At 30.9% G+C, this 15,556-nt stretch overlaps 1 protein-coding gene across 3 annotated transcripts in view; it reads left to right on the top strand.

The window, feature by feature from the left end:
• Window positions 1-15,556, top strand: part of LOC130900481 (semaphorin-2A) — a 1,226,238-nt gene that overhangs the window by 609,561 nt on the left and 601,121 nt on the right. For 2 of the 3 annotated variants that reach the window (XM_057811123.1, XM_057811122.1), the window contains exon 1: window positions 8,641-9,152. The exons of the other annotated variant lie outside the window; for it this stretch is intronic. In XM_057811123.1, coding sequence (XP_057667106.1) covers window positions 8,984-9,152 — 169 coding nt within the window. In that variant the 5' untranslated portion in view covers window positions 8,641-8,983. Of the gene's footprint in view, window positions 1-8,640; window positions 9,153-15,556 lie in introns of those variants that run through there. 3 annotated transcript variants of the gene reach the window in all.

Here is a 15,556-nt window from a genome sequence, read left to right as displayed (position 1 = left end):
AATTAAATCAGAAAAGTTGAGATCTGAGAAATATACACATATGTAAATGAAATGAACTTGATTACTTTTAAAGCAGTTTCCTATTCGAAGAGGTGTACTAAACTAAAAAATACGCGAGGACCGTAATTTCAAAATAAAGTTTGAATAAAATGGGCATAAAATAAATTTTGCTAGTTCAAATTATTTGTACAAATCTAGTTGAAAAAACAGATTCATATGAAATATTTCAAACAGACATAAATATATATATTGATTTAGTATTTCACTTGCTTGTAAAAAACAATATAACCCAATGTTGTGTTAATGAGGACACTGACAGTTCACCTTCAGTCTCAGAAGACGATATCTTGGTTAATAAAACGCTTGTTAGGTAGTGTAATTGTGAGTGTTGGTGTAGTTGTAGTGGTAGCGTGAATATTATGTTCAGATCAATATCACCAACGGTTCCAAAAATTATCTGTAATCTCCCAAATTTTGAGGTATTTAAACATCCCAAATACTTCTCAAACTTGGATTCATTACTTGCTCCCATATGTAATTGAGCCACACAATTGATTAAAATAGGCAATATGATTATTTAAGACTTGATATTGGACAATTTTCATTTGACTTATATCATATATTTAAGATTATTTTTACTTAGAGACTTCTTCATGCACCAAATTCAATATATTTTCTAGTGATTACGACAAACATCATTCACAATAAATAATAATACCATACAATGAAGCCTTCTCATGTCTTACAGTCAAAAATGCTGTTAGTTTTTCTACCATTTCAATAATTATTCTCGTTATCGAGTAAACAGCAATCAAAACCTTCCGATTTTTCTTCATCACAACCAACATTGAAGATACTTTGGATAAACGCCTTGGCAGGCGTCAAAAATAAAGCATATTGATTATTTCTATACAAAATGTGCAATTATGTTATATGAACTCATATACTCATCACCTGATATTTTAGTTTTGATAGAATGTTGATTCTACTTTTGTATACAAAGTCATCAATGAATTTTCTAACAACGTGACATACAAAGTTAATTTATTTAATTGACCTAACCATAATATAGCATAATGTTAACAGTTTTTAACTATGAACACTTGCAAATAATATATATATATATATATATATATATATATATATATATATATATATATATATAAAAGAGTTTTATTATTGAAAAGCCTCAAATATTCATGAATTATCAATCAAGACCCCATATAATGTGAAACTCAAAAAGTTAATCATCAAAACACGAGTAAAAACTCACAGTTATGAAAGCTTTTTCCTAAAGTACGTGGAGTACTAAAGGGAATAATTAATAAAATAATCAAGGTAGAGGATTTGAAGAATGCCATGATGCATCTTAATAGACCAGATCTGGCGTTTAAGAATCCGAATCGAATAAAATCTTTTCATGGTATCATTGGAGAAACAAATGTTTCAAAAGATCCCAAAATTCTAAATTCTAATGAATTAGATATTGATGAATATAGTTTAAAAATGAACAGATGTATTGATTTTCAATTCAAAACGTATTTGTGAGGCATAAAAATCATTTTTCCATCCCTGAAAACCATTTTTAATAACCCCAAGTAGTCATAAGCAAGTTATCAATTTTTTATTAAGATCCCTTGAATTGTTAACCCAGATTTCGGTATCTATACAGAAAAAGGATATTTTTGATTGTATTCTGAAAAGAATAAGTCCAGATGGACTATTTATCTCTATCACTTGTATATTAGACGTAACTTTCAGTTATTAAATATGTTGTTTCAAAATATAATACATACATATAGTTTTCATAAAATTACTAAATTTTAAAATAATATAACGTTGAAAATACATATATAATTATACTATAACCAAGGATTCCAATTATTTGGTAATCAATACGGCACCAGATGATATTTCTAATCTAATAACATCTTTCATTAGATAGCTCTAAAGGCAACGAAACATTTTCCGGAATATATTCAGTTTCAGATGTGTATTTAAATTAATCCAAAGCACATGGCTCATTTGCCGGGAATGCAATAAAAGCCGAACCCAAATTAAACCGGTGCATAACAAACCCAGACTACGAGTGAAGGACGAATATGGTAATGACCAAAAACTTCCTATTCAATGCAACTCCTAAGCCTAGCGAAAAGTCAAACAGAGTCGTATTAAGACGCAATTTTACAATTTTTGAGTGAAAATATTATTGAACTATGGTTTAAACGTTGGATTAACTTCTAGATTGAACCCAGAATAAACAAAGTTGCTCTTTTCTACAGGTCACAGTTGAGCCCACATTTTTTGTCAAAGCTTGGAAAAGGATAAAGATGAGAAAGGAATTTAATTAATGGATTAGGAGAATGGTATTGTCTTCGACACAAACACAACAAATATTAAAACTAATTGGGACAATTTTAGAAAAAAGCTGTAAAAATTTTGCAATTGAAAACCAAAATTTGTATAGGACTATTCGAAAATCACTTTGCCCCTCTCTTATTACAGCAATACATGAGAAGATCACTAAGTTGATTGGGTTCGAAGTATTTGTTACATAATCGTCAATAACATCTTCGTAACCAAAAATCTATTTACCTGCTAAAGCTACATTAGCATTAAGTATGTCGACAATGTTGAAAACTTTTTTATCATTATCGTTGAGTTCCTCAGATATAAAGTGCAGTCATTCTAACAAAACCAAACCTTTCATTCACGGTAATGTAGCAAATAGTGAACAATTTGACAAAGCAAGGCTGAAATTGTCAGTTTCATATTAAATAAACTTTAAGAAGCCCTCATACCGCCGGTAACGATTTCACCGTAGTGATGATATCTATGGAATAACCGACGTTTTAGGTTCAAACTAAAGCTATAAAGTTTCGTCTAGAAAGCAACAACAGTCGACCTCCAATTTTGGTAGTTATCGCATTCGATCCCGTCGATTTTTTTTCTACAAAGAACATATTGCTACGATACAGACAATTGTCATTTGTAAGTTCCTTTTCTTTCATTTTGGGTTTTCAGAAAGGGGATAAACCGTGTAAGCTTCATTTAGAAAAGGTGTAGCACTTGACTTAGTTAAGACTTGTTTGCAAAGACGGCGTAAATGTAGATGCGTTTTGATTGATGTATCAACCATGGTATAATCCCTATTTAAAACGAAGGACTTGGGGAAGTGAAGAGGAGAAATGGCTAACAAATGACAGATTCTGTCTCTCGAAAATATGTCACTCTTAGAAAAATAATAGATTTTTTAAAATTCATTAGAATCTAAGGATTCTTGCTTGGTATCGAATTGTTTTCCGGTGCCCAGTCTGAACATACGAAAATGATATAACAAAATTCGAAGCAAACCGGGGTTTACTGCCACGAAAGGTCTAGGACAAGGGTGTTGCCTCTCGACAACGCTATTTAAGATCTACTTGGAATAGAGTCTCAAGATGGGTATACCTGTCAGTTACAACACAATAGCAATTGCACAGGATTATGACGATTTGAGCTACATGACTGGAAAAATCTTAGAAAAGTACAAGAAATGGAGTCTCGAAACGTAAAAAAAATGAATCCATAGGCATCAGAGCAACAGCACTAGACATCGACCTTGAGGATGGAAAACAAATAAAACACTACGAGAACTACAAATACTTGAGATGAAAATAACACATGTTTTTTTGATTTGTGTTGATAGTTTTAGATTATTGATATATTAGACATCTAGAGAAATGTGTATTGATTTCATCAATTTATTATTATTCGTCATACTTCATCTGTATTTAAAAGTTTTGTTCTGTTCGACGAGAATGATATCTTCATCACGAAATGATTTATAGATGATATATACAATTTGAGATTGTCTATATAAATATGTTGTGTAGTTTTCAGATATTCTCAAATAAAACCATCTTCAAAATATACCTCTCCATTTGCTCCTTATTACTTGCGGTTTTATAGATATTTCGTTAGTTTTTTTGTAGTACTACTATAAGTTTGAAATGACGTATAAATCCTTATTGTGGCGTATAATCCTGTCGATCTTTGTAGCACTTAAATCAATGATTTCTAATTGTCTGGAGGATACTTTTTTCATTATGATGGAATCTGTTATGATCTGCTCTTTGCTTCTTAAAATCCTCATCCTTCATGCTTCTTGTTATTTTGATACTATTTAATAAATCTATAAGTGCGAGTCAAGGACCTTGAATTTGCAAGAAGTATTATTAGATATTTCAAAAAATAAACCGATGTGGCCCCGCCATTGGTCGGTGTTAAGAATATTCAGGCACATAAATCAAATATTTACTTCAAAATACTGGTAAATACGTGATAATTAATCAAATTCTTTATTTTACTCATTTTACCCCGTTTAAAAATCTAGTTTTTTTAGAGAATTAAATTACAATTGTTTGTTGTACGAAACAATTTCCCATCATGTTCAATTTCATTTAATCTCCGAGTGAAAACTAAAACTGCCCCATAGCCTCACATAACGTTTCTCTTTTAAACTAAGAGTAATACTACTTGACATTTGACCTGTATTCTCGTTCAGTGGACGGCTGCTAAAACTGCTAAATATTGTTGTTTACGTTTTATAGTTCAATTCGATCTGACATCGAAATTACAGTAACAGGAGACAATGCCAGAATGTACATTACAGATGAGAATTATTTCAACTCTTTCATTATATTTATAACTCCTAACACTTCACTTAAAGCAAGAAATGAATGTGGTTATTTTACAGTTCAGCTTCAAATATTTTTCACCCATTTTGTTATACCAAGAATTTTTTATAGAATTTCGTTGCTTTTTATAGCTTCCTTAAAAATACTCACTATAATGAAACTGAAAAGATTCTTGGAATTATTTATAAAAAATGATTCCGAATTTCTTAATGAGCCGATTGGCCTAAATGTAACACTATTATTGTAAATGATGGAAGTAATTTTGAAATTAATTGATAATGGAAAAGGAATGGATATTTATATCAAGTTTGCTTAGGACAGTTTTCTCAATATTCATTACTAACTGTGCTGTCTATATAGGGCAGACATCTCAGTATTTAGAAAATAGACTAAAAGGTCATCAATACGATAAAAAAACTGCATTTACGAACGACGGAATATCGAAAAATATAAATTCAATTATAAAGATTCAACGGAATCTAATACACGAAAAAGAGAATTTTCAGAAATGGTTCACATTCATAAGAACGAAAAAGCTATAAATGATAAAAAAGGCCTAAATAATTCAGGTAAAATTTATAGCTCTATTTTGTAAATTATATTACAACTACAAATAATTTAATTGATTACTGCTACGTATTGGAGATGTAAAAACTAAGGAAAAATTAATCTTTCATGACCAAATTTCTACTGATTTTATTCTTATTTTGATATTCATGATGTATATGATCAAATGTACAGTGTCAATATCATATTTTAATGAAGACTGAAAGAAATCGAAATGTCAAATTTTTATCTGTCTTCAGAAAATTAACAAAGAAAATAATTTCAAATCAAAAAAGATTTAAAATCAAGAACATTTAGAATATATATATATATATATATATATATATATATATATCCCAGATCCAAGACAGTAGTCTTTGCTGACAGCAAGAATAAATAACCAATATATTGGGGGTTGCAGCAAATTTGGAGAATGAGAACTCTTTATTAAGCTATAAATCAGGAAATGTTCTTCCCATCATCAATATAAAATATAAATGGAGAAGTAAATCAAAAATTCAAATCATGTGTGAAACAACTGTTCAATGTGAATCATAATTCATAACCCCTAACATTTACCATAGCTCTCCGTTATGAAAATACCTAGAAATTCATCCTCGAATTGAACGTAAGTCAATTTTATAATATATCTTTGGATACACTTGTTTTACACTTACTTCTCCATTTATATTGTAGTTTTCCTGATGATGGCAAGAACACTTCCCTAAAGCTTGGATTTTCAGATTAATAAAGGTTTCGTTTTCCAAAAATGGTTCTAAATGCTCTTGATTTTAGGCCTCTTCTGTTTTAAAATTAGTTTTTTAAATAATTTATCAAAGACAAATTTGACGTTTCGATTTCTTTTAGTCATATATTTTGATAAAGATATACCCATCATTTTTATTCGAAGCATAAATGTACCATGACTTTGCAAAGAAACCAGACTCTCAGTCAAGAAAATGATGTTATCGAGGTAACAATTTTGACTGTAAAATTCAAAGGTGAAGAAGTCGTCTTGCCATCAGCACGAACTGTCACAGCAATATATGAAATTCATTGGAAGACAGTGGCGCCATTTTATAACAAATTTATCTCATTTTTAAACTAATTTCAATTATGTTCAAATCAAAGGATTTCGAAAATGACCTGTAATTCTCCATTGATCATTACCTGAATTCTTCGTTCAAATACAGACAATTTGTCTTTCAAAGAATCCTGCTCCTTTTCTGAACTTTCCAGTCTGCAATAACTTTCTGTTTTTGCTCCTAGATATTTATATCCATCCACTTGTTTCATTTATTTTCCCTTAATATGTTTATTATGTACTTTATCGTGTCTTGCTATATCATTAGTTTTATTTGTATTGGGTTTCATATTCATTCTATTCATTTTTGCATTTAATATTCATAGATGTTGCCAATAATACCAAATTATCTGCGAATATCAATATTAGTTTCATCCTCCAACCTCCCATACCGAATTTTTTCATTTGACTTTCTGGTCTTTTTGCTGTTTCGTCTATTACTATTGTCTAAGTAATGGACTTAGTAAATATCTTTTGTTTACCACCTATGTTTGTGATAAATACTCTTGATTCTTCGTTGTTTGTTTGCTCATATTATTGATTAATGATTATTAATGACGGTTTTTAAGTAATTTAAATTTATCTTCCCACCTTGTTTGATCACAGACTCTCTCCAAATCTATGAAGTTATTTATACTTCTTCCAGTCACATTGTGAGTTCTGCGAACTTCTTGTTCTTTTCCCCATTATTCTTGCTGTTATGCTTGTTAGTTTTATACTTCTGGTACACCCTGGTATTTTTCCTGATTTATTATATCGTTTAGTAATTCTGTTAATTTATTTATTCTCTCTTCATTCATATAACTCATTATTTCCGCAGATAGATTGTCTCTTTTCTAACTTTTTCATTTGCTTCTCCTCTTTTTTACCGAATTTTTCGAAAACTGTAGTAGTGCCCATTTCTATCGAAACTTTCTTAACTTATAAATATATCACACAATACATCATTGACGAATCATAAAAAACCAAACGATAAAAAGTTGACTAGAGAATTAATTATGAAATAATGAGATCTTTATTTGTGTATCTATCTTCAAATGAATAGATAGAAAATGTAGTTATTCATATGTCTATATAATAATAACTAGAATAACAGATAAAAACATCTTCAATCATTCAAATTAAAATTGAATACAGGATTGATTTGGGTATAAGAAGTAGTTGAACTACTCTTTTTTCAGTGTAAGGAGACTTCTATTTTCTACAGTGATAAAGTCAACTTCAACACTATTACTAACTTAATTGGCCACATAAATAGCTTTTAAAATAAAATCATGCTTTTTGAGACTGTATTGAACGACGAATTATAGGGGAGTTTCAAATTTCAATTTAAATACCCTCAAAGTTGAGGATGGAAACAATCAGATCCTTCTTACCAAGCAAAAAAGTGGATCAAACTTCATTAAGTTGCTGATAGAATAATTATTATTTGAGTTCAATACTGGAACGCACATATCATTGGGAAAGCAGCTTTTTCATCATGAAGTTCATTATAGTTATCATCATTTTCTATTTCTTGTAAATTAAACTGAAAATACAACAAAGTTGGAATTTTCGCAACAGGATGTGATATTCATATTGAAGAAACCATTACCACTACACCAACAATAACACTTATATTATCAGACGTGAAGGCCTCTAAAGACGTTTTTAGTTATCGAAACGCGTGATTAGATTAAAGATACAAACGAGTTTTTTTATTTGTATACCTATTACCTATCTTTCTTCATGATTCCCTTGTTTATTTTTCATATTTTTATATTTTATACGTGATATCCCTTTTTTTCTTAATTGTTTTAGTGTTCTATACAATTATTTTTTGTTTTCCTTATAGTTTTATGTCTTTTTTGTCCAAAGTTGATCCATGATTCTTCTTTGACTTCTTTTACTTTAATTGACAAATCTTTTCTTATCAATTATATTCTTCAAATCTTAATTTTTTGTTTACAAACCTTTTTCTTCATTTTCATATTTTGTTAACTTTCTTACATCACTCTGTCCTCTTTATGTTTTTGTTAGACTTTTTAGATAACTCACTTGTTCGTTGGTATTTTTGATAAAGTCAATTAATTGGCGTATAAACATATAAAATAAAAGTTGTTTATTCTATACAAGTATATTAAAACAATGAATAATTTTCATTTAACGGTGCACTTTGGTGTCGTGCCCCCAACTCCCAGAGGATAAAAACCATCAGTGAATATATCAGTTTAAACTTCAGATAGAACTTTCAGTTTACATTCACGTCTTCCTACCTTCCGAGAAGAACCGAATCGTGCCGAGGGTGCACGATATAAACCGCCATTTACTAAAACGCAAAACTGAAAGTTCAGTTCGACACGACGCGAGGGAAGTGATATACTTATTGTCGTATCCATCTTCGAATACGGAACGTAAACAATGCGTTCAAGAAAAATTTGATATAAACATTAACCAAGTTAATAGAAAACTTAACTTCATGTGAACAATAGTGTAATTATTGAATTTTATCTTTTTTCTAAGTTTTTGTCATCGACAGGTTTTCCGTTCAGTGACCCGACCGGCGTTTTCAATTTACAAAGGTGTTGCAGTCATCATAATTTCAAAGAACATTTCTTTTATCACATTGACACGTTTCAACTCGAGTTTCATTCAAAAAGAAAATATCGTTTGTGTTTTCACACCACGTGTAACAATGGCGTTCTGTTTGGAATACACCGCAAAGTTTTTTATATTAGTGACTGTGATAGTTCAACTCAATTTATTTAATGTGGCTTACGCGGATTTTGAAAACAGCTGGACGATGTATATGGAGCAGCCCTGTTGTTCCGGTACGGGACCGCATCATGTTCGACATCACAGAGGTTATATTTTTTCTTTACTTTTTAGCTACCTGCTAGTTATTTAAGTTCGAATCGCTTCCACATGATTTGTTGCCAGTCAGACAGAGACCGGTTTCTCGATAGAATGTTATTTGCCTGTGTTATTATATACTTTGTATAGGAATGTGTCCGTATTAGTAGACCATGGTTTGTTTGGCATTTCGTTGTATAACAATGAAGAATCAAAAATCTAATTATTTTAATACTATATAATTTACAATTAGTTCTTTTTAATGTTTTCATTGAAAAAAAATAACTATTCTTGTTAAGTGGCATAAAAGTAAACAGTATGAATATAGTATATATATTTTTTCAGAATCTAATTTTGATTTTAACAAGTATACATGTTCGGTTTACTTTTTATCTTTTTGCTTAAGTGTCGGTTATAGGGGTGGAAAATATTAGTATAATTTATACCTCTGTATTAATTTACTAATCTTGTGAAATATTTAGGAATACTGAGTCACACTTGTTTCCTGAATGTGGAAAATTATCAAAAAATTACTATTGAACAAAAAAAAATAAATGATTTTTCGCCAAAAGGCTTAACATCAAGCCGTAAAAGTATGTATTTGTGCAAAAAAATTTTCATTCAATTAATTATTGTGGCTAGAACTTTAGTGAAAATACAATAATAAGATTTCAAAATCAAATAAAAAATGTGTCGCGCGATTATGAATTCCCTCACAAACAAACAACTAAAAACAGTGCAGAAAACAATGTAAAATATGTTTTCACTTGAGGTATTACAGATTGATAGAAAACCATATAGAATTTAAGAATTTACTGCCACGAAAAACCTAAAACAACACTAAGTTATACACGCTTTGGTTCGCAGACGATCAAATAGTTATAGCACAGCTACATGATTCGAAAATTATAGAAGAAATGGGGTCTAGAAGTAAACGTATAAAAAGCAGGATGCATATGAATCTGAACAAGACATTATCTGGAGAAAGGGAAACAAATAGAATGATATTATAACACCAAACAATATGAAAAGCCAACAAATTTTTATACCACGATCCTTGAAAGCATTGTAACATATGGCAACGTATGATAATGACGACCGAAAAGGACTTCTGGAGATGAGTAGCAGCTAATTCAGGAGGCACAGGATAAGAAATGACACACAAAAGGGAGATCACGGCAATTAGACAGAAACTCGTGGCCGTAAATAACACCATCCTTTATTTCAATATCAAAACCTAAAATGTTAATCTTTTGGGTTTCTTTTTTTTTCATCACAAAAAGTTAGTAAAAAAAGTATCTTAAATGTTAGCGATAAAATGTAGCAAAATTTCTAATCAGCAAATAACTGTTTTTGTGTGTTTTTTTTTAATTTTAATTTTATGCATATTTTAATGTTTCTATCATTCTATTGTTGTACCAACTTGTGGACAGCAGTAATTTAAGTCAATCAAGGTGTGTAAAATATGTGAATAGTTAAACAAAAAATGAATAGAGTTAGGGAGTTAAGTGAACGCGAAGCTGAAAGAATAGCCGAGTTAGTTGGACAGGGACAAAGTTATCGTGAAGCGGCAAATCTGTTTGGTGTACACCACACAACCATTGTCAGATTGATGCAAAGATTTTGATAGACATTCTAGGAAGCCTGGACAAGGACGTCCTTCAATTTTAACTCCTCAGGATGACCGTTTTTTGCAATTAAATTCATTAAGAAATCGTTCACTAACAAGTGTCGAGCTAACCAGGCAGCATCGTGTTGCTAGACTAAGATTTGCAAGACAAAATTTCGATTGAAATTTAGAAAATTGGTGTTTTATTTTTTGATGAGACAAGAATCAGTTTAAGAGGTCCAGATGGATGTAATCAAATTCGAAGATTGCAAGGAGAAAGATTTGCGCAGCTTTGTATCATTCCCAGGGAGCCGTTCCAAGGAGGGTCTATCATGTTTTGGAAAGGAATTTGTTTTGATGCCCGCACAGAATTATTGTCTCTTCCTAGACCCGCCATTAACGCAGTAAGATACATAACAAACATTCTTGAAAATCACGTCGTTCCATTTGGGTCATTTATTGGTGATGATTTCCGTTTAATGCATGATAATGCTAGACCACACGTTGCGGCAGATGTTCTGAGTTACCTAAAAGAAGTAGGAATTCATACCCTGGACTGGCCACCAAAAAGTCCATATATGAATCCTAACGAGCATGTCTGGGACATTTTAAAACGCCGCATTCGTCGTCGCAATCCATCACGTCAAAATTTAAATGAGCTTGAGCAAGCGGCATTAGAGGAATGGGAGAACATACTTTAAGAAATCATACAGCACCTAATTAAAAACATGCCCAGGAAAATGTTAGCAACTATTACATCCAGAGACGAAAATACACGATACTAGCGTTTTAAAAAAAGAAAATTCTTTTTTATTGCAATGTTTTTATTTTTATTTTTTTACTCATTAAAAAGAAGTTAAACAATAGCAATATTAATTTAAATTTATTAACCAAAAAAATATTATCAGAAATTGGGGCGTTATTTTTTGGTGCGTTATATTTGACCACGAGGGTACATTAATCGTTAATTTTTGTCTTTAGAAGGTTGTATTGCTATAATTCTGTATTGGACTGAGAACAGGACTAAGGGCTCGCCAATCCAAAATGTTGATTCATAAATCCTTAAACTATTATTTTGTAGTGCCTGCATTATAAATTTTTCGCTCCACTTTCAAAAAACTAATAAATGGATAAAAAAACTCTTCCAAAACATTTTGATACATAACTGTATCCATTTTTCAAACAAAATGCGATTTGTGATTCTACCCTTTCATCAAGCGTAGCTCACACAATAACTCCGCCACCTCAATGCTACATTCTTGACAATTATTTTTCTTTCCTAACGTAATGTCAGTAATAATCAAACCGTCTGGACCATGAATGTCAAATTTATTATCGCTGAAAATTTGTGGCTATTTTGAAAAAAATTCTAGCCGTTGCTACAAATGGTGTTGGAGTATGCTCCTGTTTATGAGATTTCTCTTGAAAAAACCCGTTTCACTTGCCTGGAGGTCTTCCACTTCTTTCACTTATCGTTTAACCCGAGTCTTAAAAAGTTTTTGACTTCTCCCTTCTCACGAGCAATTTGGTTTTGCGCCAATCCAATAATCAGAAGAAAACTGAGGTGGTAATTATCTTTTATACACCCGACAATGGAAAATACACAATGAGATTATACTTATTCATTACATATGTAAACATAGTTTGTTTACAAAACAGATATTGAAACATTATTATGCAATAATTTTCTGAATAGCTTTAGGTATTCATTTTTTCTTTGATTTGTTAATTTATTTCTAAGATAATCGTTTACTGTAGGCAAGAAAGTTCGTTTATTAAATTAAAAAAGTTTGAGAAACTTTTTCTCGGATTAATAAGCAAAAATGTATTTTTTTACTTTGAAATATCATTCATGCCAAGACTAATGTTAATGAACAATTAATTATTCAATATGTTAACCTAATTCAAAAAGTTGATAACAAGTGAAAATATATGTTTTATTAATAGACATTTAATGGTGTCTAAGTCTAAGACCTGTTTCATACGTATGCGTTCCCAATCGATTCGGTTCGCTTGTGTTTTCCGGTCGCAACTGAAAATATGTGCAATAATGCTTCGGTCTTGGTTCAGTACCTACTAGAAACAGTACAACAACGAATACTCTCGACACGAACAGGTTCTGAATCGGTTGAATACATTCTCTGATGAATGTATGTTGGCGTTGAAGACGGTCTTTGAACTTCACATACATCAAATTATTTAGTTTACAACCTAAAGTATTTAAAATATTTGTCTTCGTTCTCTCTTAGCTTTGGGAAAATAGTATACATTGCTCCAAATTCTTGCCGCAAAGTTATGGGAGAATGCATCTAAATTTTTTATTTATCCTTCGTTTTAGCATTTTTCTGTACAGAAAAAGCCATAACTTGCCTTCTCTCCACGATTACTACACCACAAATCACTATAATGCATTAAGTCTGAATAGACTCGAAAAGAAGGAACATAAGGAACCTTGTGAAAACCGTATATGATTGACAAGGTTTCAGACGTTTCCGGTCATTATCGAAAACGAACCGAACCGAATGGAACCGCCTACGTATGAAACAGGCCTAATACTTTTTCAAAATCTAACATTTTTTATTTATAAAATTTTTTATTGAGAACATCAAGGTTGTTCTGAATCATTTTTCACAAATTTAACTAATATCTCACTACCATCTCAATCAGTCTTTTGTAAAAAATGAATTTTTAAATAAAAAATTGTTACGATTTTAGTTCTCTTTTAATTAAAATTTTGTTTAAAAGCACAAAATTTTGACGTTTCGACCTTTATCAAAATATATCAAATCAAGACGGAGTACTCGTAAAAAGGAAAGAATTTTATTTTAACAGAATAAAAATTAGGCATTATGTACATAGTATTAGGTACACTTATTTTTTATTGAACATTATACAGAAATTAAATTATAAAAAATCTTAATATTCTTCGTCATCTGAGGAACTGTAATCTCCTCTTGACGATATAATTAACGGGTCGACGGTCCGATCGATCAAGTAGTCAAGATCCCACATTTTCTCCTCTTCTTTAATAACATGCTGGACTGATTTTAGCTAGTTCTCTGGTGTCACCTCCTTATTGATCAAACGTCTTTCATTTTGAATGTCGTGTTGTGTCTTGCTACAATGAATACTGTCATCCTGTCCAAGCTCCATTAAAATCTTATCTAGGGTGGGTATTTCTGTTTTAAAATAAAAAGAGTGAACTTTTCTTCTAACTACACTTTTGGTGTCTTCATCAATGACTTTTACTGGTCTGTCTGGACTTTTCTTGGGAAGTTTCACTTGGCCTGCCATCTTTCTTCTCCGCAATAATTTAAAAACGGTGGACTTTCCAACTCCAGTCATTCGGAATCATCGGTCGACAGTTTCTTGTACAATAAATTTCGGATAATTGTATTTTATGCTATCTTGTACATTTAAAATAATAATTTTTTCATTAGCTGATAGTGGAGAATTATTGGAACATCTTTTCGTTGGCGTAAATGTCGCCATTTTATTACTAATCTTATAATGAACACTATGTACGGCTTAACAGCAAATACTGATGCGTTAAACTAAACAAATATACTTATATAGGTCTAAAAATTTTGGGTAAGGCACCATTGCCCTTACGGCGTATGGTTAAGCCGAATCTGAAATAGGGTTGGAATTAGGCAGAGGCACTAATAGAAGGTTAAATGGTATCTGTTAAACGCAAAACGTAACTGTATGACCGACATCGAAATTGAGCCGAACTGGACGGAATTCCCTATTTTATTGCTATATACATTTCGGAAATAGACTATAGTTATATATAGAATTAAACATGTTTTATTACTTTATTTTTCTTCGTTTGTAGAATATCTTATTCATCAGGTGTAATACTTATTCATGTATGAAGGCATTAAAAGTTGTTTTGTTACCAGGCTGGAGATTGGCTGCCGAGGTGTGTATCACAAAAACAGACTTTAGTGCCGCGTTACATATTATGTTTTCTTTGAAATCGATCAGATTCAAAAATACTTGAGAAAATATTTGAAATTGAGGCGAACAGACTTGGTTATGTCTGTTGGGTTATTACACATTATATTTTTGAAAAATCAGTATGGAAATTTTATTTCTTTTCATTTATTTATATTAATGGTAATAGAACAGTTTGAATTAATTGTAATTATAAAAGATTATGAGAGTTACTTCAGTGCCTAGGCGATTTTACTGTCGATTTCTATCGCCCATTAATGTTTCACTGCTTCGATTTCAGAATATACTTTTATCGTATTTTTTAAGAAACTCTAATTAGACTGAAGAAAGGGTCCGTAGCTTTGAGAAGAATAAATTATTGAATTGTAGATATTTCTATTTATGTTTATATTACGATATTATTCAAATTTTAAATCTATTTATTGCAAAGTTTTCAGTTATGTAAGTGATTTTATAATTTTTAGATCAATCCAAGATGTTGTGTTATTTTCTGTTTGATGTCTTATTTCAGTGTAACCCAAAATTTGTACGTAAGTGCCAACAAAATATAATTTCACTATTTGCATTTAACAGACAGGATGACATATCATATTCGCTAATGTTTGATATATTTCGCAGTTTAGTTTTCAAATATTAAAGGTTAAAGGCGCGTTGTGATTAATGAATTTGGCGGGATTTTATTTAGAGAGATTTGACTAGTCACCCCTCTTATTAAAATACCAAAGTAATTACACCAGCAAAGGGTAATTATCAATTTGATTAATGATCAAGCAACATTTTCAAAATTGTGACCGGGCATGATGATCATCATTTGGCTTCTATCGATCTGTTTCTGATGTCGCATTA

The sequence above is a fragment of the Diorhabda carinulata genome, chromosome X, assembly GCF_026250575.1.
Source record: "Diorhabda carinulata isolate Delta chromosome X, icDioCari1.1, whole genome shotgun sequence".
In the NCBI taxonomy this organism is placed as follows: domain Eukaryota; kingdom Metazoa; phylum Arthropoda; class Insecta; order Coleoptera; family Chrysomelidae; genus Diorhabda; species Diorhabda carinulata.
The sequence above is the reverse complement of the archived record's forward strand: the minus strand, read 5'-3'. Positions and strand labels throughout refer to the sequence as shown.